We start from the raw sequence: 24,442 nt of genomic DNA, 5'->3' as shown, positions 1-24,442 counted from the left end.
CTTCTTGCAGCTTTATAGTTGAGCACCTACACCATGACCAATTTCTGATGTGCCTTTGACTCTGGGTTCTCTTCCTTTCAATTCGTTTTGCATATCCATGCCTGGTGAGTTTCCATTTTCAATTTTTTAAAGGGCGTAACTTCATTCCTGAAATCTCTCGGTCTCCTACTAACCTGTTTTACCTTCCGATACTTCCGGGAGGGCAGACTCCAGCTCTCTTGGCTCCTTAAATGCCTCAGTTTTCCTGTCACACTTAGCTCATACATTTTCTTGTACCAAAGATCACTCCGCCCCCAGACTTTTGTCTTAATCTCCCTTCAAAGTGCAGCGCAAACCCCATCCCCTCCTGAAAGCCTGCCTCTCTGATGGCTCCCTGTGAATCTGCGAAGCTCAGCACTGTCCACCGCCCCCTCACACCTGGCACAGCTACTTTTCACTGTTTTCTTTCATAAAAAGTGAAGTTCTTTTATTCCACAAGACTATATGACAGGAACTTCACGTTCAAAACCCTATCTGACCCCTTGTTCCTAATGCACAGCCTAGCGCAGAAGTAGAGTTCAGTCCGGGTTGGTTGAATGGAGGAATGAATTAAATAACGAATTAACAAATGCTTGCTCTGGTACTGAAACTCGAATTGTAAGAAAGGTCCACACATGTGAGGAACTTGAGGTAGGCGGTTGAAAGTCAGTGGCTATCCTCAGGCAAGGAGAAAATCAGTGGGAAGGCCCAGTTTCAGCTGAGAGACCAGTGGTAGGCAACTTCCTCTACGCCTGATTTCTCCTCTTAATTTTCAGTCTGCGGGCGGCGAGGTGGACTGTTTCACTGTGTTAGACTGTGTTGGGTTAAGCAGAGTATTCCAATCTTAGAATAGAGGTGGTTGCCGTCACTGGCCTTCACATTGTGTTATCTCTAGCAGGAGCCTGCAGACCGAATTCCAACAGTAAACAGATTGAAACGAAGTTTGGATTTATATCTACTTCCTACGCTTGATCCTCCAACAAAGCCAGCATGGAAACTTTCCTTTTCAAAGAAAAAAGCAAAACAATGGATCGCGAGGCCCTATAGCTCAGGGGTTAGAGCACTGGTCTTGTAAACCAGGGGTCGCGAGTTCAAATCTCGCTGGGGCCTTCCTGTTCTTTCTTATTGTTTTAAATCTATCTCAATCCTGGACCCCTCTCTGTCCAGTAACTTTAACCCTCACCGAAATTCAGTGCTTTAGATCTTCTCGCCGCAGGCCGAATAACCCTAAAAAACGTAGAGCAGAAACACCTCCTCATATGTGCTACTGCGCAAGTGCGGCTCTGCTATGTGGATTGTGGCGGAGGCCATTACAAGCTGTGGGAAGCGCTGCCTGCTCCGCGGGCGCCCAGGCTCTGCTGACCCGCCGCGAGAGCCCTCTCTGAGGGCGGCGAGAGGCGGTGCGGGGCTAATGGCGGTTGGGGAAAAGAATGGGACCTAGCCCTCTGCTCAGGCTTGGACCCCAGAACAAGCTCCGCTCCCTAAAGGGAAGAAGCCGTCCGGGTTAGGGGTTCTGGAGAGAGTAGGCAGCCTAGCAAGGTGTCCCTTTTCAGTGGGTTTTCGAACACCTTCAGCATGCCAGCGCGAAAAGTAAAATGAGGCTTGGGTCACTAAGTTTGTTATCGACTCCAAGGAACTATGTCTTCCTCTTTTAAAAACCCTGAAATATCTTCTCCAGAAGTCCCTTCTCAGAGAAACATCGGGCTTACCCGTACGTGCTATATTCCACATCCTCTCCCTCCCCGAGTCTGTGCGTGTGTAAACGGAAGAGAGCCGCAGCTCGCCCGTGCAGCCACGCCTGGACTGGGAGGCGAGGACAGGAAGGGAGGAAACTGGAACGGGCGCAGGCTGAAGCCCCGAGGTCCGCCCTCTGCCTGGCTAGCGGCTGCGTGGTTAGAATCGCCTCGCCCACCGCCACAGCCAACGGCCCACGGGCGAGCAAATGCCCCCGCCCCGGGCGGCCACGTGACGCCAGGCACCTGCGGGTGCCTGTGAAGAGCCCACAGGTTGGCCTTGTTTTGGAAGCCCCTCGGTGAAAGAGGAGAACCTGTTTCCAGAAGGGTTGTCCCCAGAACTGCGGAAGCAGGACTTTTCTCACAGGCTGGTTTTGTGACTCTCAAGTGTCCGCTCGCTGGTGGAGGATCGTTTCCCAGGCGCCTGTTTATGGGTGTCCTGAATAGGTGACTCTAGAGAGGTGTTCCCCGCGTCCCCTTCGATAGCTCAGCTGGTAGAGCGGAGGACTGTAGTGCTGCTTCCTATGCGGTCATCCTTAGGTCGCTGGTTCGATTCCGGCTCGAAGGAGGAACTCCAGTTTTGGTGGCTCCTACTCACCCAGGGGTCCGTCGCTCTCTTGTTTCTTTGGGGGCCTTTGGGAGTTGCTTTCTCCAGACCTTATCCCTGTCCCAGAGAAAGAGTTTGAGCTTCACCAAGCAGGTGTGAACAAATGGATCCTGTTGGGCATAGATTCTAATGAGGAGGCGACTGTGCGCCAACTTTATCAGCCAATTGGATGGGGCTGGGTTACTTTTCTCTCAGTTGTATTCTTTTGGCTTCTATTTGATCCTAGATCGCTGCCTGAAGTCCATGGTTCAGAAACCGAAGACCACTGGTTGGTACACAGGTACATTGTCTCTAAACGCTGTGTGCACATATCTGGTCCCTGCAGCCTGAGAGGCTCCAATTTGCAAAGGAGATCCCCTAAACTGTGATCCTCGTCCCGAGTGTTCGTCCGCACTCTATATACACATCCATTCGGGGCGGGGTGCTTACAAGGCAGTTTTTATACTTTTACAAAAAAGATTTTGAGCCAGAGCAGGAAACTGCAACAGGATTGGACGTGAGGAGGGCTGAGCCAGGAAGAGAGAATTCCAGACCCAGGAAAAAGGGAAACAAAGGTGGGGAGGTGGGAAAGTCTCCTTCCCGGGCCTGGACTATCTCGACAAGCGCGATTCCCGCACCTCCCAGGGACCCTGGTTCCCCGTATGTTGATGCCCACCATTTCCTGCCCCTAGGGTGGTAGGCTTGCGCCAGGTAGCGGCCCCGCGTCCGGCCTGGGGCTCAGAACTCTACAGCCTTGCAGGCGAGGATGCCTCGGTCCCCCGGGCCCCGCCAGGCTCCCTCCAACACGCGGCCCAGAATCTGAAAAGTCGCCTCTCCTCACCCTATCCGGCTTCTGGAGGGCTCCACAACGTGGATCGGGGAGAATAAGCTGGAATAGTACCCGTCTCAGGTTTCAAAAGGGTGAGACTTTGTGAAGATGGGAGAAAGGGCTGCAAGGCAAAAGGTAAGTGTCGTAACGTACAGCAGAACTCGTGAGTGGCCTGGTGGCCAACTGTGAATGGAAACGTAGTGTTCAGAGGAAACATGGGCGAGAACTTGCTGTCGTGGCTCGTTGGTCTAGGGGTATGATTCTCGCTTTGGGTGCGAGAGGTCCCGGGTTCAAATCCCGGACGAGCCCAAGCTTTTGCTTTTTCTCCTGCCTTCCAAACTACGCCAAAGTTTAGTTCTGTACAAACTCTCTCACTCTCCGAATGTCCTGCAAAAGAAAAGTGCACTGAACGAACACGTGCCAAATGGGGCTGATGAACTGTGCGGGAAGAAACTGCCCGGTCTCCCGGACTCTTGGCCAGGGGACACCTCCGAGGGACCGCCGCGCTCCGGGCGGGGGGCGGGGGGGCGGTGTGCTAAGGCCCGCTGTCCCTCGAGGCCGCTGCCGCTTTGGGGCTCGGGTCTCCAGGCCCTCTCCTTTCCCAGGCAGGGACTTGCCAGCGGCTCCTGCTCCAGAGGCATGTCCGGGACGGAAGGGCCCCTCTGAGAAACAGGGCGCGGTCCCAACTGCACAGAGACTCCACCGCCACCCTCCTCCCCGCCCCCTTTCCGCGGCATCCCCCGCCCGGCTGTGTAGCCGTGTACACAATCGCAAGCTGACCCCACCCAGGATCGAAAACAGGATTCAAAAGAACGTCTTTGCGACTTCTTACCAGCTCCCTATCATCAAACAAGGGGGGGAAGAAGCCAGAGAGAAAAACTCTTTCCACCGCCCTGCGCGTTTCTGCAGCCTTGTTCCGAGGCCGAGGTGGGTTCACATTCCTCTCTTCCTCCTTGTCAGTAGTTTTACCAAGAGCGTTTTGGCCAGAGGAGCCCCTTCTTAGCAGAGTCAGTATGGGGCTCTTTGGGGAGGCTTTTGCGGAATCGGGTTGGAGCTGCTGAGGAATGGGAAGGAAGGTAAAAATACTGTTCTCATGAGTTGGCGAGTCTACATTCCCACCCTGAGGTTTACTTCCCGCAGCTGAGCAGAGATGGCAGCATGACAGCCTGTTGCCTAGAAAGTAGGCTCAGAGGGGGTGCACAGAATTGGCTGACAGTGGACAGCATGGAGGCCGGGGTCGGGGTTGGGGGTTGGGGTGCAGGAAGCCTGCACTTGCTCAAACCTAAGGATTCTTTACCTGGTATCCAGGTTGATCGCCAAACTGATGAAGCAGGCCTTATCCTTGTTTTGTGTGTGTGTGTGGGGGGGGGGATTTGTTTGTTTGTTTGTTTTTGTTTTTGTTTTTTTCCAGCATAACGGGCACTTGAGACTGATGTTTTCATTTTCTGGTTACTCACTTCTGTCTCCTTACCCTTAACCCCCTCAGCCAGTGTTGTGAAATTCTTGGAGACATTGCAAACAACCTCTAACCCAAACTTTCTTACTAGAATGTTGGGATCCTGAGCCTTCCTACTCTGAGACAGCATGTCATATGGTAACACATGGTAGCACATAGGCAAAACAGAGCATCTTATTTAGGAAGGACAGTAAAAACAACTTCAGCATCATTCCAGGGACTAAGGAAATAAATGAGGCAAGACCCTCCATCAGTGTCCTTAAAAACCCTATAATCAAGTCGTAAACGTAATCACTAGAAGCCCAAGTGACATAATTACCTGCATAGCACTGGTCAACTTCCCAGAAGCAGCCTCAGGTATTCAATGAGCTCCTCAACTATACAGTTACTAACTAGTTTGTGCAGGACAATTTTGTTACACACACTTTATTTTAAGCAACTCCTTTACAGATAAAGGGGGAGTAAAATATTTTTGAAATTCATGGAAATAGTCAATAGGTTTCCCTTAAACAACAACTTTCAGTGACATTTTAAAAATAATCTTTAATTTTCTAGAAATTGCTAGTGTGGAATATGAACGCCGTGCGGTGCATTGGAAAGTTTCTAGGTCCTGAAACACCAGATGTTCCTTGGACAATGCATGTTATCTTTCTCTGTTCCCCAGTTTCCTTATTAGTATAATGAGGGATTGATAGTCCTCCAGGTCTCCCTCTTTCTTATTCTATGACATCTTGGGGCAGCAGGGTGTAAATGACTCTTATATAAAAGAAGGTACTCAAGTAATGTGGAGAAGAGCTCTAGTTTGGCAGAGAAAATGGGGGAAAAAACCATTCCAGGAAAAGATTTCTGGCTCTTGTTGAAAGAGCAGACATCAGGTTTATAAGCAGGCAAAGATAAGAGATTTGTCAAGTTATTGTTGGAAGCATTTGCCCATGCGATTCAGAAATTAACATAGATGGCTAAGAAAGTGGACCAAAGCAGACTAGTGAAACCCCTGGGTAAGAGTTTTCACTTAATCCGTATTTGAACAAGGAGCAATTTCTGTTAATAGTTATTCCAGAAGAACACCTTGAGATACTTGGGAAAGACAATGGGCACACAGCCCCCTGTTTGTTGAGAGTAAATGTGTAATTTTTGTCTTTGAAAATACACAGGCATGCGAGCAAGACTTTGGCTCATTCTCCCTCAGTCATAGTACCCCCCTCGCCGCCCCGTTCCCAGAGACCTGATCCTTCTTTTCATTGGAACTTCATCCTCTTTTAACCATTACTTCTGTTAGTCAATACATTTCATGCTTCTAAACCTAAAAAAAAAAAAAAAAAAAAAGTTACAGTTAAAACAAATTTAGAGATTATTCATTTCTCTCCGTCACCTAATTTTATAATTAGTCTTAAGGACAGAATTAAATATATACACTCTGTGTAAAGGGTAAAGGACACCAGCACTTGAGTCCTTAGAAGAAGAACCCCGGGCTTCCTGTGTCTATGTGCAAGGAAACTAACTAGTGGTATGAATAAGAGACACAAGAAAAATTTCAGGAAGAAGGGAATGAGTTTCAAGTTCAGGCTGTCAGAACATTTTTTAAACATAGGAGTGGGTTTTTCTCAATTAACAATTACTTCACACCTATTAAAATTACTGAAAAAATATAATTCCTTGTTGTAGGTATTTTGAAATACAAATGAGTAAGCACTTAGATGCATTTTAATGAAATAGTCAAAATCCCCTCCCAGCCTTTATTTTCTGTTTCATCATAACCACATTGTGCCAAGCTGAAAAGAAAGGAAAAACAATTGGAACGAAAGCAACCATTCGCCATTCACCTAACTGGTTTTTTGCATTGTCAGCTATGTGGGGGAGGGTGTTACTTCTCCCCCAAGTTGTCAGGTAGAATCCCACAAAGACCACAGGCAAAGAAGGGACCTGGCTGTGTTCAGAGGCCGGAGGCTGCTCCCAGCAACACAGCAGAAAGGTAACATCAGAGGCTGGACTGTTTGTGCGAGTTGATGTTTGACCTGGTGTTCCAGGCCATGGGACTCTGTGTGTGTGTGTGTGTGTGTGTGTGTGTGTGTGTGTGTGTGTATGCTTTAGGTGGTTTATCAGAGAAGGATCCTGTTAATCAAGTCATCTTGATCTCCACACACTGTGGGAGTTTGCTGCTGCTTCACTGTCCAGGATTGCTGACACCACAAGGTATTCCAATGGGCAGTGTCCTCCCCACCAAATGACTAATAACTTAAAAAAATTTTTTTTAATATTTATTCATTTTGAGAGAGAGAGAGAGCAGGCAGAGGAGGGACAAAGAGGGAGAGAGGGTATCCCAAGCAGTTTCCATGCTGCTAGCACAGAGACCAACAATGTGGGCCTTGATCCCATGAACCATGAGATTGTGACCCTGAGCTGAGGCAATATCAAGAGTCAGACACTTAACTGGCTGTGGCTGAGCCACCCAGGCACTCCATCAACAACTTTTTAGAACTCAGTTCTTCTGTGTCTCTTTAAAAAGTGGTATATGACCAATTTACAATAGGCACCATTCTCAAATAGCTGGTTTGCCCACAAAAGGAAAGTGAGGATTAGGGCACCGTGTTAGATGCAGGTAGAGACCCCACTCTGTGGCTCCTTGTCTTGCTGATTCTCTTTGTACCTAATGGACTTTGAACTTTGGGATTTGGCAGAACAATTGTGTGTGTTAGGGACACACCTATCCTTTCCCTTCCAGAGACTTCAGTAACCCTGAAGCACCAGGTACTGAGTTTGTGGCTGTGTGCTACGTCCTTTTCTCGCTTCCCCAGACCTTTTTCCTTTTAGCTCAGACATTGGCTGGGGACGCTGGGAAAAGGGAAGAGGACAGGGGAAAAAACATGAAGCTCAGGCAGGGCTGTCCTCAACACCGCTGAAAAGCCAGTAGTGAAGGTCATCCTTTTCCAGGTTCTCCGTGCTGCCCACTCTTCCTCCTCCTCAAATCCTCAGGCCATTTCAGTACCCAAAACTGTTCTGCCGCTAGGCTCGAAAGCACATGCCCCAGCAGGTGTGAACCACAGACGGCTGTTTTAAGAGTTAATCCTTCTCGGAATTTTGGCATTGGAACAGGGACCAATACCTGAGAAATGAAGGTCTATCCGTGGGCTTTCGGGATCTACCAGTCAGTCAGAAGCAAAGCCTTCCTGAGAACCTTGGAAGCCTTCCTGCTCTAGCTGGGAATCAGGCCCGCCCTGTTCAGTAGCTGTTGCCAAACCCAACCATGTTTTTAAGTCTTAATAGAAGCCAGGAGAGATTGTGTGGTTGGGATTTCCAAAGTGAAATCAGATGGTACATTTCTAGAAGTAATGAGGGATAAAAACAACAACAACAACAACAACAACAAACCGCGAGGAGTCAGTCACTCTTTTAGATACTAAGAATGCAGAGATGAATAAAACCATTTTTCTTCTCTCTAAGGGTTCCATCTAATGGAGTACACAAGAATCATCAAAGGGTGATGGCTAATGGCCTGTTTGCGAACCTAAAGTGAAGTCAGATCCATACTACCCATGTTGAAAGAACTCCAGATCAGCTCGCATGCTTCTCTGAGCATTCCTGAAGTTGCCAGGGGGTGTAAACATGTTTGCCAACTAGCCCCTTTAGCCTACACGGTGAGGCTGCCATTTAGTTCTTTCTCACTCCAGCTCCCTGCGAGAGGTCTGTTGCTGCCCTAAGAGGGGCCCATGCTGCTGAGAATGTCAGAAGATGCCAACACACAGTGTCCTCTTCCTTTCTGATAGAGCCCATGGTCTGACCTGCTGCTGTAGTTCTTGTCCAGACTCGCCTCAAATCTGTCTCAACCTTTCCGGTGAGGAAGGTCGTTTGCCTCCTGCCCCATCCCCTACATCACCTGCGGTCAGCCATGTAGTGAACTTGTTTACACTGGGTTGCTGTGTGCTTCGTGAATCTTAGAGACATTTCATGAAACAACCTTGATTTTTATGAAAGTTTTTATTGTAGAGCTCTCTCTGTAGGCCCCAGGAGAACAGGTCAGAGGAGATGTGAATGAAGCACACCACATTCCTTGCCCAACACTGCTCCATGGCCTTGACATCTTTCTCCTACCTCTCATCATGGCCTTCTCTATGGATGAATCCATCCCTGGAGCATCACAGACTCTGACACAAATAGGCTTCACTCAGGCTGACCCACTAGCTTTTCACCCACACTGGGACCCACCTGAAGTCTAGAGTCAGTTTGGGACCCCTCCTCCATGCTGGCCTCAGCACGGTGTGTCTTGGGCACAGAGAATCCCCCAAAGAAAGACGTGGGCAACTTCTCTTGGGATGGGTGGGACCGTGGAGGGCCTGACGGGATTCAGAGGAGGCGCCACTCATGCTGAGTCTGGAAAGCTGAGTAGATCCTCTCCCCAGAGATGAGGGGTTTGAAGGCTGCCTATACCATTCCCCTGCTGTTTGATCTGGGGGCTTCCTGACTTAAATAACACCTACCTCACACAGTCCTGGTGACAGTTATGATCAGGTATGTGAGAGCTTCATAAAACGAAAGGTAATGACTATAATTATTATGATTGCAAGTACAATTATTTTATTGGCAGGCAGCCTGTCTTTACTGACACCTTCTCAAAGATAAGCAGGCAGAAAACAGGTGGATGGATGACAACAGAGGGCTGAGGATTTTTAAAGAGACAGCACTGTTGGAGTTGCACACCAGAGCGGATGGTTGCTGAGGGCCTGTGAAACAGTTGGCATCCTGTGGCTACCCGATATTTGAAACTATAGGATCTTTATAGAGTGACCCCAGTGAGCTTTGGCTCAGTTGGCTGGTTTCTATTCAAGCAACAAATCCAAATCTGCTTTGTGAGTAGATGCAGTTTCAGTGTTGCATTGATGGTGGAGATCATCAATTTCGCAACTGTGTTACAAGAAACAGAAGACTGAGTGCTCAGTATTAATCTCTTGTGAACAGGTTAGGACAAAACGAAGGAGAAGCCCAGGAAATACAGCCAGGAAACTTCTAAGTCTTAGTAGCTGTAAGGTTGAGGTCACGGGTAGGGTACGGATAGCTGTCATGTAACCTTATCTAAGAATGCTTTCCTGGTTCTGTGGATTCAATGAAATAGCCTACTTAGCATTTTTCATGAAACCAAATTATGTGGATAAAAACAAAGGATAGTGGAACAGCATCATCTTACTCTGCAGGGTTCCTCCAAGGTGGTTCTTGGAGATGGCCCATAAGATTAGAAATGACATCTTCTGGATCCAGATCACCACGTGTCCTGTCATGGGCAAGAGTCAGAACCACAGACATCAGAAATAGGCGGCTATGGGACAAAAGGCCATGTTTGTCAAACTTGCCCTCCCAGAACAAATTTCTAATCCATTCAGGTGGGTTAATATTTGACCCAGTCACGCCCACGGAAAAGGTGAATGACTCTCCATGTTTGTCCAAGAGCAGTGTCCTTGGTTTTCATGTCTCTGCCAGGATTGGGGATCTTTAGATCTAGTCTTCCCACCTCATTTATCTGATCACTATATAATCAGAACCAAAAGGGGCCTGTGGGTTCACACAGCTGGACCCCATCTCCAAGAACAAACAGCTGGAACCCATCTTCAGTTGGAGGGAAACTTCCAGACTTTTGTAAGATTCTTCCTCCTGGGTAATCTATTTTTCTGTTTATTTATATGTATACTATTTCTAGACATCCATCCACTTCAGTGAAACCATTTTTTTCCGTTTTAAAAACTCTTGGTCCAAGTTCACAAATTAAGAAGGAAATAAGTCAGATTCTAAAATTTAAAATACACACAGATTTCTTCTAGGACAGCCTAAATGTAGATAAAAGGAAATTAGTGATACTGGGAACAAGTGGAGATTTAGGAAGTTTCCTAAATTGTGATAAAGTCCCCAAAGATCTGGGAAAAGCATTTGCTGAAGGGTATCTGGAGCCCCACCCTTCCGCCCCTGACATTAGATGTGGCTTAACAAGGAAAGAAACAGAGTATACCTTCAGCTCTGTTTTCTTGTAATCTTTCCTGCTAATTTCTTTCCTTAAGAAGGTTTTGGATGCTCTTTGAAAGCACAATAGAACAACATAAGAGCAAAAAAAGGTACACTGCAGGTTGAAGAGAAGAAGGAAGGAAAGGGGACAAAGGAGGAACATTAAGTGTTCCACTTCCACTTTGGAGAATATTGGCCTAGGACATATAAAAGTGTGAGACTATATTTACGGAAGCTATAACCATAGTTACTAATCATAAACTGTCAAGTTAACTCCCTAGTGAATAAAGTTAGATAGATCTCTTGACTACAAAGCATTACCTATAGGGAGAGAGAATATTCATTTTTGAGAAGACTAAGTGATTGGTTTGAGACAGAAGGTAAAGTTAATCTAAAAAACAAATTGTGGGACAAATTCCAGTGGCAAAAACGTGACAGTTATGTGCTTGGGTGTGGAATGACACGTGTGAATGGATTTGACCACCAGATTTCTGCACCCTTGGCCTAGGCAGATTTGCTTCTCCACCACGAATAACCTCTTACTTGTTTTCTCCCAATTCTATTTGACGTCTTTTGGGGGAAATTTAGTATTGAGTATATAAGTGAGGAGGTTATGAGTGGGAGAGCAGATGTTACTAGTGGCCCTAGTGCATACTTGCCGGGATTGGTTTCTGAATGGCTGAGGGAGTTACGATTACAGTAAACCTGGGCAAACCTCAGCTAAATTGTTACAGAACTAAACTCAGACACAAACTTGTCTCTGCAATTCCATCCTAGTGGAACTAGAAAAGGCTTTTATGCTTAATAAGAGCCATGGAGAAACAGGCTTTTAGAGTTAGCAACCCTAAACGTTTTATAGATGAATACATTTAGGCCTGGACAGGAAATGAAGTCAGTTATTAAGAACATAATTATTGAGGGGCTACCATGAGACAGGCACTGTGATTCAAGGTGACTAATATGGGCTCTGCCCTCCTATAGATTACACACCAATAGGAAACACTTACAAGTAAACAGGTCATTTTTCACCCAAGATCACATAGATAATGGCTTGGAAACGGCACCCATGAAACCTAACAAGAGGTAACCTTTATTTTGTGATATCCTTGTGGACAGATCAGCTTTGTGACTTTTGCTTTGACACTTATATCTAGTAAAGTGTCCTTGATCTTAATATCTAAAGCATAGAGTCTTTGGACAGACACTCTAGGCAGACCTGCCATCTCCTACTCCCTTCTGTGAGCAGCGGTATCACCACAGCCCGTATAATACTGGCACTTCCTACAAGCACCCACGGTCTCCTTCATTACGTGGAAGCGGTTGGCACCATTCCTATCCACCACTGCCACCCAGTGACTCTTTTGGGTACTACCAGCTCAGGTTCTACTTCCTGATTTATTTATTTACTGACTGACTGACTTACTTATTTACTTATTTATTATTCTGAACTCGGGATTCCTCCCTCTCTGGCAGAAAGATGTTGACTCTGGTCTCTAAGGTCCCTTCTGTCTTGAGATCCTGTGATTCTACAATTACCTTTGATGTTAGAAGGCATTGCTGAGCAAGAAACTTAGTTGATTACAAGTCAATAAAACTTTGATGAGGTGTTCCAAAAAACGAGAAGAAGAAAACACACCCAGGAGAATGAAAAGCTCAATGTGAATGTAAAGAACTTGGCAGAAACTCTGTTGGAGCAGTAGCCATGTAGCCGTTAATTCTCTTAGGAGTGGCTCTCCACCCTGCAATTATGTACCACTTTCTTGCTAAACTTCCAAGAACACAATTTCACTTGATTCTATCACAAATGATACTCTGCGTGTTTAATGGAAAACTTTTCAGCCGCTATTTATTTCAGTATTGTAGAATGGCCAAAAAATTCCTCAGTGTCTACTCTGGTATTCTTCAGCAGTGTACCGAATTTGTTTGTAGTTACTATGAAACACACAAGGCGGATCAATGCCAAATGTTGATGAGAAAGAGAGCTCACTTTGCTTACTCTGTCACATGCCTTTCCATGTAACCAGCAAAACCCTGGATTATACTCCAAGGGCTGTTTAGCAACAGGCTTACTGCTAGGACCTATGGCCTCTGTAAGGTCTACCAAAATAATTTTATAGGAAAATAATGTTTATTGACTTATGCACAAGGAAGCACAACATAAACATCAATAATTAACTTAATATCTATGATAATATACCATTTATTATTAAATTTAGTATTTAAAAGAATTATATTACATTTAGGAATAATTTGAAGGTCAAATTTTTCTCCCATTACAAGAATTTCTCAGTATGTGTGGTGATTGCCAAAAAGAACCTCGCTGGTCATAAATTAAACTAATTACTCTCAAACAATTTGAGGAACAAATTTATAAAAATCAGTTTCAGATATACAGTGAAAAGTCATTTATTTTATTGTTGGATGTGAGGCATTCACATGTATTTGATATAATGTGTAGGACTACTGTGCATTTTTTTTCTGAGTCACATAGAATCAAGATGATTTTTTTCTTCAAATTTTTATTTAAATTCTAGTTAGTAAACATATAATATAATACTGTTTTCAAGGACTATGGTGGTTTTAAAAGTCACTGAATACTCTTGAAGGTTTTCTCCAAAGAATTAAATGTATACTTGCTTTAATTCTTGCTGCAAACACCAAATATCTTTCAATTCTCAAATCTATGAATTTCATAAAAAATCTTAAAAGTCCATAAAAAATTTGTTCTCTATTTTGTTATCATCTATACTTATTTATTTCTATTTTTTTGCTTGAGAGAGAGAAAGAGAGTACAAGCACAGAGGCAGAGGGAGAGGGAGAGAGAGAATCTTAAATAGGCTCCATTCGATCTCACAACCGTGAGATCATGACCTGAGCCGCAATAAGAGCCAGATGTGTAACCAACGGAGCCACCCAGGCGCCCCAATCCTATTTTTAATTATCTATCACTGCGTTAACATCATGCTCCAGGAAAGAAAAAAAAAAAAAGTACCATGTTTACCCTGGGGCTGTGTTTGAGTATCTGACACACCACCCCTGGAATATGTGAGTTCTATGGTTTGAGATGGACAGCTCCTGAGAGATAATGGCAGCAACCCTATTCTCTCTGTTCTTCCTTTGAGAAAAGTTTGAGAAATCATTGCAGCAAATTGTAAGGCCTTTGACTTGATGAAAAAGTCTAAGGAGAGGTACCTGGCAGGCTCAGTCCACAGAGCATGTGATTCTTGATCTCAGGGTTGTGAGTTTGAGTCTCACGTGTGGCACAGAGTTTACTTTAAGGGGGAAAAAAGGTGTCTAAGGAGTTGTTTTTATTTTCTTTTTGTTTTTATCACAAGGTGACATCATTTGCCTGTGTGTAACAGTCTGCATACACGTGCAGGGCAAATTAGAAAATATTTTCTGAGGGATACCTGGGTACCTCAGTTGGTTAAGCATCTCACCCTTGATTTTGGCTTGGAGCCTGCTTGGGATTCAATAAACAAACAAACAAACAAACAAATTTTTAAAAAAGAAAAGAAAATATTATCTAAGGATGATTCAAAATGTTCAGAATGCAAGAAGCAACTGAGGGTAAGCTTTTCTTCTTCCAGTCCTCTGTAAGAGTTGACCCAGACCCACTTCCAGGCATTACATGGTTCTTCCATGTTCCTCCCTGTCCTTTTTAAATAGCACCTCATAATTCTACCTTTGGCCATGAAACACCTACTTCTTGGGGAGCTAGGCTACCTCCTTTCTCCTGAGGATAAAACTGCTCTCAACTGCTCTCCTCACAGCTGGCTTACTAACTGACTTGCGTACCTGGCATCCTGCCTTCAACAGTTGTCTGATCGACCCTTCGCTGGGCTCAGGGTTCCCTAAAAGTCCCCCCTTCTTCATAGCTCTTGCCTCCTATCTTACTTACTGTCTCATCTTAGGAAACTGGAGCTGCATCCCTTCTCCTTGGTTGCTCCATCCTCTTTTAGGGAGGCATTTGGTGTATCTTGATGATCTTTGTGTTCCAGGACCTAGCACAGTGTCTGGTACCTAGGAGGGACTTATGCAAAGTTTGTTAATATGTTAACCAATAAAGGAATTAAAGAGTGTGGATGGGTTTTGTAATGCTGTGACTGATAGGAAGGAAAACACTCAGCCATCCTAAGGGATAGGAAAGAATGGTTGGGGCAAGAAGTTGTGTTCAGGAAACATTTAAATAGACTTCACAAAGGAATGGACTGACAAAACGTTTGAGATTAATGAGGAAGGGAAAAGAAAAGATGTACTTAGGTGACTGAGGATACCTGATTCATACAGCTTTGTCAGAGAGGGAAGTCCCCATCCTTTTAGCCTCATCTGGCAATGCCGTTCTGTGCCGCTACCACACATCCTTTTGCCCTTGGCAGGAGCCCCTGTTGGAAGAGATGGTGATGGGCCCCGGCCCCCTCTTGTTGGTCTTCATGCTGGGTCTGGGTTTGACCCCACCAACCCTGGCTCAGGATGACTCCAGGTACAAACACTTCCTGACCCAGCACTATGACGCCAAACCAAAGGGCCGGAATGACAGATACTGTGAAAGCATGATGGAGAGACGAGGCCTGACCACACCCTGCAAAGACACCAACACCTTTATTCACGGCAACAAGGGCAGCATCAAGGCCATCTGTGGAAATAAGAATGGAAACCCTTACAGAGAAGCTTTAAGACTAAGCAAGTCTCCTCTCCAGGTCACCACGTGCAGGCACGTAGGAGGGTCCCCTCGACCTCCCTGCCGGTACAGAGCTACACCAGGCTTCAGACACATTGCTGTTGCCTGTGAAAATGGCCTGCCTGTCCATTTTGATGAGTCCTTTTTCCATCCATAACCAGCAGGCCACAGCTGGCTCTGCTCCTCTTTCCTTGCATTTTCCTCCACACCCCAGAACAGTGGTGGCAACATTCATTGCCAGGGGCCCAGAGAATGAGCTGCCTGGATATCTTGTTTTCCTTTTTACAACATGCTTCATAAATAAAAATGTTTCTGAAAGCAGTAAGAATCAAAGTCTTCTCACTGATTATTGGCCTATTAATCTATTAAAACCCCATTTTCTCTATTCAGCTGCTCCCTGAGAGGATTGTATAGAATAGAAATGCCACTCTTTTCCTTATCAGTCAGTCCCTTATCAGCCAATAGGGAGGTGGACTTTAGCTTTCTGTAAAAAGAGGGTGGTTAAATTAATCTTACAGAGAGAACTAGGAAAATTCCAGGGCTCATGGCAGCTAAACAGAGTTTTCAGAAGGGGCAAATAATGAGCCCAATATTACTTTTACAGGTGTTAAACCCTCAGGAGAACAGTTGAAGACTAAATACCAACAGATTAATTACACTTTCTTTCACACACCTGTACATGTAATCCTGCATAAATACCAAAATCCATACGGACTATATCTTAAGCAGGAGCTAATTTTTTGATGTTCCTTTGAATGGAATGGAATGCTCCCTGGATATTCTCATGGCTATTTTATATAAAGATCAAAAAGTGATTATTTATTTAGTCATTCATTCATTATTACATTCTTTTCTCCCTAATCTCTTACTTTATCAATAAATGTCTGGCAACTGTGAGGTCTTAGGGAAGTCATAGAAAGACTCTAAGCTTCCTTTTTATTCTTCTTCAACTAGATTTGTTTTTCAAGTAAACAGAAACTCAGGTTAACGACATTCTCTTTGTAACATACACTTATTAGCCCACAGGTTAAGTGATTAACTTCCTGTTAACCTAATTTCTATCAACAGTTGCCTCAATATTTTATTTAGATAGCAGTTGATAAATTACAGTTATAAATCACAGTTTTGGCATCTTGTGAATATGTAACTGCTGTGGTCACAGTTCCCAGTGGTGGCCTCCCCTGCTGCCCACATTGCCCTGAAATGGGCCAGAAACCCTGGCTGCTCAATACTCGGGTTATAGACCCGTGTCTAGGTGCCATCTTGGAGCGCCCAGCCTCCCTGAAAATATTCAGATTTTGGGAGGAAGTGATAAAGAAGTAGGTTACTGGTGTACACTCAGCACATGAGTACATGAGTGATCTATTGATCACATGGCTTGAGTTATCTATTTCAAAATTTAAAACACTGTCTCTCGTTAGAGAGAAGAATTTTCCAAATCTGTCTTATTAGAAAATTTGCCTTAATATGAGATCTCAAAAACTCCTTAAGGAGTAAGAAAATTCCAATTTGTGGTAGAATATTTGGACACTTTCTCAAGTTCTCCAACCAGCACTATGTCCTTGATATGAGGCAAAGTGACTTCCATACAGATCATTGCCCCACTCAAAGTCTTGAGAGAGAAGGTCAAAGGCATGGACCATTATTATTTTGATCAGACAATATTTGAGAAAACTCATGCCTTTTCCAAACATATGCCTAGAGCATTATCACTGCATACTCTGCTCTAGAGTTGGGGCAAATGACTGTTTCCTGGGAAATGACATGGCAACGGGCTGTGAGTGCTTCCTGTCCTGCTGTTGGAGCTAGTAGCAGCTTGGTGGCCAATCCTAGCACTTTTTGCCCTGAGTTTTTGTTCTCTCACCGTCAAAATCTGTTTAGAATGACATGTCAAGTCATAGGCAAGTCATTTTATCTGGAGTGAATCATTTGAAGAATTGAAGTGCTGGCCAGCTGTACTTTGTTGACTTTGCAAGAAAAAGAGAAGAAAAACCTGAAAAATGTCAAGTCCTTTGAGGAATGGTCACATTCAAGGAAGGAACTTCAGTGCAACTTGGATAGGACAAATTTCTCTAGAGACATAGCAGGAATGCTAGGAGGTTAGATATTTCAGCTTAAAAGATGCCTTATAATTTCTTGGGAATATAGGTACTCTACAAAATAAAGGGGAGGGAATCCAAAATATAGGCAATTTGGTGCAGTTATTTATTATTTTTATGAGATTGAAGGAAGCAAAGAAAAATGAGAAGAATGAAGTTGTGGAAAGATCATTGCCAACATTTACTAAACACTTATCATTGGCTGGGCATTGTGGTAAGCACTTGATACTGATTTTATTCTTAAGTCTTCATAACATCTCTAAGAGGTGGATATTATCATTATGCTCATTTTACTTATGCTGAGAGGTTAAGTAATTTACCCAAGGTCACACAGTTAATGTAGCAAAGCTAGGTTTTCGGGATCACCATATCAAAATTAGTTCTTATTGAGAGTCAACCTGGTACAGGTTGAAAGACTTTGGTCTTTCTCTGGTTTGGCTCTGACCAAACACTATGTGTTGGGATGATTTGGGGATCATTTGATTTTCTGTTGTACCTAGCACCCTGAGATGTAGCCACTGACATCTACATTGGACTTCTGTTCACAAATATTTTCCCATGTCTTGGTAAATCAGTTGGTTGTGTGGCTGAAGCCATGGGTTCATTCTTGTATAAATAGTTCAGGTCTTCTCTGTAGCCAGTTATGTTGCTGAACCATGATCTTGGTCACAAAGGATGAGAGAAAGCAGACAGAACTGTGCAAGATGAGAGGTGCAAGATCCAATCTGGGAAAAACAACCCAAAGGACATCACTGTGATGAAGCCATTACCCAAGTGCTAAGTGTGCTTTCAGAAGTTGTACCCATGGGTGCTGGGGTAAGGAGTAAATTGAGCATTATTTCTCCCATTGATCCTTCTTCCCACAGCTACCTTCACTTCCCCCTTTTCCTGACTCCATCTCTCATATCAGCTGCAGGCACAAGAACATGACATAGAGCTTTAGAACTTTCTGTGCAGAGGCAAAAGGTGGCTGTGAACATAAGAGGTGGTATGTAAAAGAATGATGGTTATATTTCATCCTGTCATTACCACTAACCAAAGTGTAGGCTTTAGGTGGAACAGATCACAGGTCCCTCACCAGCCATTTCAGTGGCTTACACGCATGACCTGGCATCAAGAAGCACCTTTGCAAACAAAGGCCAGTAGTGCCCATATATGTCAACCTGGGGGTTCAGCTGAGGCCAGTCCTTGGACTGCACATGTAGAAATGGGCCTATCTGCCTCAAAGTATTTCCTGTGCTACTTTGGGATGCTCACTCCCTGTTGAATTGTAGGTTTTTTGTTTTTTGGGTTTTTTTTGTTTTTTGTTTTTCTTTTTTGCTCTACTGAGTCAGCCCTGCCTCATTGCACGAGTCAAGTAGTTCACAGTTTGAGTTCATGTCAGTCCCAGACTGAGAGCCAGAAGGCAGCATCTAGCTAGTGACTCTCACCTCCACTCCCACCCTACTCCACCCCTCAACATTCTGTTGCTAGAGAGAAGCAACTCTGAGCACAAACGTCTATAGTATCTTGAATATTTGGGACGTGGGATGGGAGAAGCAGTTAGAAGATGGCAGAAAGAGTACAGATTTTAGACCCAGATAGGCCTTGGATTCCTTTCTTTAATTAGTCTACAGAAGCAATGTTCTGAAACTATATCACAGTGCTCTCTTTGTCATTGCTCCAGAGGTGTTTTTTTTTTTAACTCCATAAATAACTCTTTATTTCCCACCATCAAGAGGTGCCAACACAAAGATCCTGCAGTGAGAGAATACAGAGAATTACCAACAGCTATTGACAAGACAGGCAGAGCATCAAGGATAGGATAGATGCAGGATACTGGAGTATATCACCAGGGCCTAGTTTTTTGGGTTACATAGAAACAGGAAAAAAAAAAAAAAAAAACAACACAAAAAAACAAAAAAACAAAAAAAACCCCACCCCACAGTCTATGTCTTTTTGTGGAGATTGTGCTATTTAGATTTCTTTTTAAATGTTTATTTATTTTTGAGAGAGAGAAAGAGCATGAACAGGGGAGGGGCAGAGAGAGGGGGGCACAAAGGATCCAAAGCAGGGAGCTTGAATCCATGAACTGTGAGATCATGACTCGAGCTGAAGTTGGATGCTTAATGGACTGAGCCACCCAGGTGCCCCTAGATTTATCTTTTTTTAACTTTAAAAAATGTTTTATTTTTGAGAGAGAGTGTGTGAGCGGGAGAGGAACACAGAGGGAGGGAGACAGAATCTGAAGCAGGCTCTGAATCTGAGCTGTCAGCCCAGAACCCAATGTGGGGCTTGAACCCACAAACAATGAGATCATGACCTGAGCTGAAGTTGGACACTTAACTGACTGAGGCACCCAGGTGACCCTAGATTTATTTATTTTTTAGTGTTTCTTAGCTTATTGGTCAGTTCCACAAGCCTGGATAACACCTTCACTCTCTGTATCCATTTAATTTAATTTATTCACAAGCTCACTCATTTCGTTTATTAGTTTATTTAGCCAATATTTACCACCTTTAATGCACTATGGCTGCATACTCTGCTTTTGTAGGGTTTCTTTATGTAGGATTAACAGGATTTTCAAAAGGCCCTGATTTTAATACCATAGGAGAGTAGCCAATTGAGAGGAAAAACTAAACCTAATACTGCCCTGACCTCTTTTCTGTACTTCTCCAATTCAGTAAGGAATTAAAATCAGTTCATAAGCTTGCCTTGACATATCTTGAATCTAGGGGCACCTGGGTGGCTCAGTCGGTTAAGTGCTAAGTGTCCGACTCTTGATTTTGGCTCAGGTCATGATCTCATGGTTTGTGAGTTCATGCCCCACATCAGGCTGCTCGATTCCAATCCAGAGCCTACTTGGAATTCTCTGTCTCTCTCTGTGTTCCTCCCTGTTCTAAAGAAAGAAAGGAAGGAAGGGGAGGGGAAGGGAGGGGAGGGGAGGGGAAGGGAGGGGAGGGGAAGAGAAGGGAAGGAAAAAGACATATCCTGAGTCTATCCAAACTTTTGGGAATCAGAGTCTCCAAAGGACCCACCACTCCAAAGATCACATGACTGGAGAATTACCTCAAGAGACAGTCAACTCCAGTTTCACTGAGATCTGCCTTTTTTTCCAGTTCATGCTCTAACTACACAGGCCAGATACACTGGATAGATGCCTAGTCAGCATCTGACCTGAGTTATTGTGCTCAGTGCAGCAACTTCTCTCCATAAAAGAGAACAGCCCTTGCTTTCAGAGAAAGCCATGTTTGCAAACTGTTTGCTCTAGCAAAAGCAACCCGAGAAAAGTCGTGAGCAGATAAGAATGAGGAGCTGGTACAGATGAGGAAAGAGACTAGAGTTGAGGAAATGTCAGTTTGCCATTCTCTTCACCTCTCTCCAGTGCCCAAATCTTACCTTCCTTTCTCCTGCCCCTCGGGCTTCTCTCTAGGTGTCTCCAAGGTCGTGATGGCTCCCGAGAGGATTCATTCATTGCTTCTGCTCTTGCTGCTGACCCTGCTGGGGCTGGTGCTGCCCTCCTATGGCCAGGATCGCATGTACCAACGATTCCTGCGGCAACACGTGGACCCTGAGGGGACAGGTGGCAATGATGCCTACTGCAACTTGATGATGCAAAGACGCAAGATGACGGTGCGTCAGTGCAAGCACGTCAACACCTTCATCCACGAAGACATCTGGAACATCCGTAGTATCTGCAGCACTGCTAATATCCAGTGCAAGAATGGCAAGATGAACTGCCATGAGGGTGTAGTGAAGGTCACCGACTGCAGAGAGACAGGAAGTTCCAGGACCCCCAACTGCAGATATCGGGCCTTGGCGAGCACCAGGCGTGTGGTCATTGCCTGTGAGGGTAACCCAGAGATGCCTGTGCACTTTGACAGATAGACACCCTCTGCTTGGGTGATGGCCCAGTGCTTGGCCTTCAGCTTAATGCTTAAACATCAATGAGTAATGCATTTGAGCTGCCTTAGGCTCTCTCTCCTCTGCTTACTATTCTTTTTCTCTTTGTAACCTGTTCTGTTAAGCACATTGTATCAGAGAGAAATGGAGACATAAACTTAAAATGAGGCTGGGCTTTGCTGTAGTAAACTTTTTTGTTTTCTTTTATAATACTGGTCAGTTGAGCTGTATCATCAGATTCTATCCTCTGGAATTTAGTCATTATCTGTATTTATATTGCACTTCAAACATTTCAAAGTGCTTTCGTCCAAATTAACTCATTTTAATAGCACGGCAGTCCTGTGATGCTGTTGTATATAGGAGTCCAAAGTTAAGAGATTTGCTGAAGACCATGAAGCTAGTGGAATAGCTGACACAAAAATCCAGTGGAAACGACTACCAATCCAGGGCTTTTTCCATGTCATCACAAGGAACAATTTGAAAGTAATTGCTTTTTGTTATTCCCAAAAGTCAGCTGTTAGGAGAAGCATTACAAATCTGGAAATATATGCTGGCAAATGAGAGCTCTATCCGTGTGATTTGGCTCCCTTGTTATGCTGGGCACAAGAAATGATACAAGGAATTTTCTTTCTCTCTCTCCCCCACTTTTGAATCACTCTAATAAGTCAGAATATTAAAAATGTACTAGATCATTTACGACTCATTTACTCTTCCTGACTAAATGTTTTTCTTATTTTCCTTGTAATAAAGGACATAAACTGCAGGTATCTGAGAAGGCTGTGCTATGGTTCTTTTGGGGGGATTATTTTTCCCCTCCTGGGTAGGGAAAAATTCTTTGAATTCTTAAGTTTATAAGTATGCACACACCTTAGTATCCTCGTAAACTCTGGTCAAAGACTAATGCCCATCAGATCCATGAGTATGGCACAGAAACCTTTGTCTCATTTACTCCAGAGGAAGGAATCCCTCTCAGTTCTTTTTTTTTTTTTAATTTATTTATTTATGAGAAACAGAGAGAGACAGAGCATGAGCAGGGGAGGGGCAGAGAGAGAGAGGAAGACACAGTATCTGAAGTAGACTCCAGGCTCTGAGCTGTCAGCACAGCGCCTGACATGGGGCTGGAACTCATGAACCGTGAGATCATGACCTGAGCTGAAGTTGGACGCTTAACCAATGGAGCCACCCAGGTGCCCCGATCCTTCTCAGTTCTTAAACCCTTTCCTTCTCCCTCTGACTATTTTAAGCAAATTGGGGAGATGTATGAAGACGCTAGGGCTAAAGAAAGGAAGTGTGTGTGTATGTGTGTGTGCGTGCACGCGTGTGTGTGTGTGTGTAAGGACTAAACTGAAACCATCTGAGTTACAGCAGATACAGAAAGAAATCATTTTATAAATTGATTAGATATACATATACATCGTGAAATAATGACTACGATCAGGCTAATTAACAAATCTATCACCTCACTGTTTTTGATGTGTGTGGTAAGAATAAGTAGGATTTAGGGGTGCCTGTGTGGCTCAGTCGGTTAAGCATCTGACTTTGGCTCAGGTCATGATCTCACAGCTCGTGGGTTCGAGCCCTGTGTTGGGCTTTGTGCTGATAGCCAGCTCAGAGCCTGGAGCCTGTTTCAGATTCTGTATCTCCCTCTCTCTGACCCTCCCCTGTTCACGCTGTTTCTCTCTCTCTCAGAAATAAATTTAAAAAAACATTTAAAAAAATTTTTAAAAAAGAACACTTAGGATTTACCCTGTTAGCAAATTGAAAGTATATAGTAGTACTATTTCGCCACCTGTTAAAGAAAAACTTTAACTGAGTAAAAAAAATTTTTCAGTTTATGTATTTATTTTTAGTAATTTCTACACCCAACATGGAGCTCAAACTTCACAACCCCAAGATCAAGAATTGCATGTTCCACAGACTTAGCCAGTCAGGAACCCCTTAACTGAGTACATTTTTAAGATCTTATTGGCTTTACTCAATGATTCATGGATCAGGCAGCATCCAGTCTAACAGATAGAAAGGAGCTCCAAGGACCAATACAAAATAAAACACTTTTATAGGCAGGAGTAAGTAGGAACAAGGATGTTCTACTAGACAAAAAGCAGGTCCTATATTGCAAGGTTACTTTCTTTAAGGGAGTGGCAGGAATCTATTAGGCAGATTATTTAACTAGTGCATCAAGCGGTTTCTGGTGTCTGGGAGAGCAAAAACTAATTTAAGTTGGAGGATGTGGGCTTAGCATAAGCAACTCCATTTTGGGCCTGTGGTCTTGTTTTAACATACCTACAGTCACTGTGCTATACATCAGATCCCCAGCATTTATTTATTCAGTTGCATAACTAAACATGACCAACATCTCCCCATTTCCCCTTCCCTCTCAAGCCCTTAGTAACCACCACTATACTCTGCTTCTATGAGTTTGACTATTTTAGATTCCACATATAAGTGAGATCATATAGTATTTGTCTTTCTATGTCTAGGTTATTTCACTCAATATAATGTCCACCAGGTCCATCCATGTTGTCAAAAATCACAGGATTTCCTTCCTTTTTAAGGCTGAATAACATTCCATTGTATATTTATATCACATTTTCTTTACCACACATTTTCCTTTTCCATTCAACATCACTACCTATCAGGGAAGTGCAGATCAAAACCACAGTGACATATCACCTCACACCTGTTCTAGGATGGCCATCATAAAAAAAAATAACAACAGGTGGTGGTGAGTGTAGTGTTAAGTCCTGGACATTTAGCTTTTTTAATTGCAATGTAAGTGCCTAACAGTAAGCTTTTGATTGCCAAGGCATCCATTTCAAAGATATCCAACTCAAATAAACATACTTACAACAAAGTAAGGAGCTATGCCACCCCACTCATGAAGTTCTCCTTTTAGCCCTGGATGACCTAGATAACTGACCATTTGTGTGGCCTTGCTTATCCTTTTCCAAGCTTTAATTCCTGCTCTTATATCTTAAACTTGCCAATAAAAACTGAACTCTCAAAATCTTAGGCATCCCACCCATGACTCCAATAAACTCAGAGCCCTGAGTCTGTGCACTCCTTCTCTACACAAGACCTCACAGTATGACTTTGAGCATGCCCTGTACCTTCCAGAATATATGAGTAATAAGCTTTGTTTTTTCAAAGTTCCCAATGGTTGTTGCTGAGAT

At 44.0% G+C, this 24,442-nt stretch overlaps 2 protein-coding genes and 3 non-coding genes across 6 annotated transcripts; all 5 read left to right on the top strand.

Annotated features, from left to right (window-relative positions):
* Nucleotides 1-1,055: 1,055 nt before the first annotated feature.
* On the top strand, nt 1,056-1,128 carry TRNAT-UGU. The gene has a single exon. It is a non-coding gene; the product is annotated as a tRNA-Thr (tRNA).
* A 1,099-nt stretch (nt 1,129-2,227) lies between these two features.
* Nucleotides 2,228-2,319, top strand: TRNAY-GUA. The gene is given in 2 exon segments: nt 2,228-2,264; nt 2,284-2,319. It is a non-coding gene; the product is annotated as a tRNA-Tyr (tRNA).
* A 620-nt stretch (nt 2,320-2,939) lies between these two features.
* On the top strand, nt 2,940-22,036 carry RNASE4 (ribonuclease A family member 4). Of its 2 annotated transcripts, none has more exons than XM_039245162.1 (2): nt 2,940-3,301; nt 20,800-22,036. In XM_039245162.1, the coding sequence occupies exon 2, from the start codon at nt 20,817-20,819 to the stop codon at nt 21,252-21,254; it is 438 nt and encodes a 145-aa protein (XP_039101093.1). In that variant the 5' UTR covers nt 2,940-3,301; nt 20,800-20,816; the 3' UTR covers nt 21,255-22,036. The 2 variants fall into 2 exon arrangements, with proteins under 2 accessions (XP_039101093.1, XP_039101092.1); XM_039245161.1 differs by lacking the exon at nt 2,940-3,301 and adding an exon at nt 4,011-4,093.
* Nucleotides 3,404-3,475, top strand: TRNAP-UGG. Its single transcript has one exon. It is a non-coding gene; the product is annotated as a tRNA-Pro (tRNA).
* On the top strand, nt 4,011-15,621 carry ANG (angiogenin). The gene is made up of 2 exons (XM_039245160.1): nt 4,011-4,093; nt 14,987-15,621. The coding sequence occupies exon 2, from the start codon at nt 15,005-15,007 to the stop codon at nt 15,443-15,445; it is 441 nt and encodes a 146-aa protein (XP_039101091.1). The 5' UTR covers nt 4,011-4,093; nt 14,987-15,004; the 3' UTR covers nt 15,446-15,621.
* Nucleotides 22,037-24,442: the final 2,406 nt, after the last annotated feature.

The sequence above is a fragment of the Hyaena hyaena genome, unplaced genomic scaffold, assembly GCF_003009895.1.
Source record: "Hyaena hyaena isolate Hyena2069 unplaced genomic scaffold, ASM300989v1 scaffold_256, whole genome shotgun sequence".
Taxonomy (NCBI): domain Eukaryota; kingdom Metazoa; phylum Chordata; class Mammalia; order Carnivora; family Hyaenidae; genus Hyaena; species Hyaena hyaena.
This window is presented reverse-complemented; position numbering and strand designations above follow the sequence as displayed.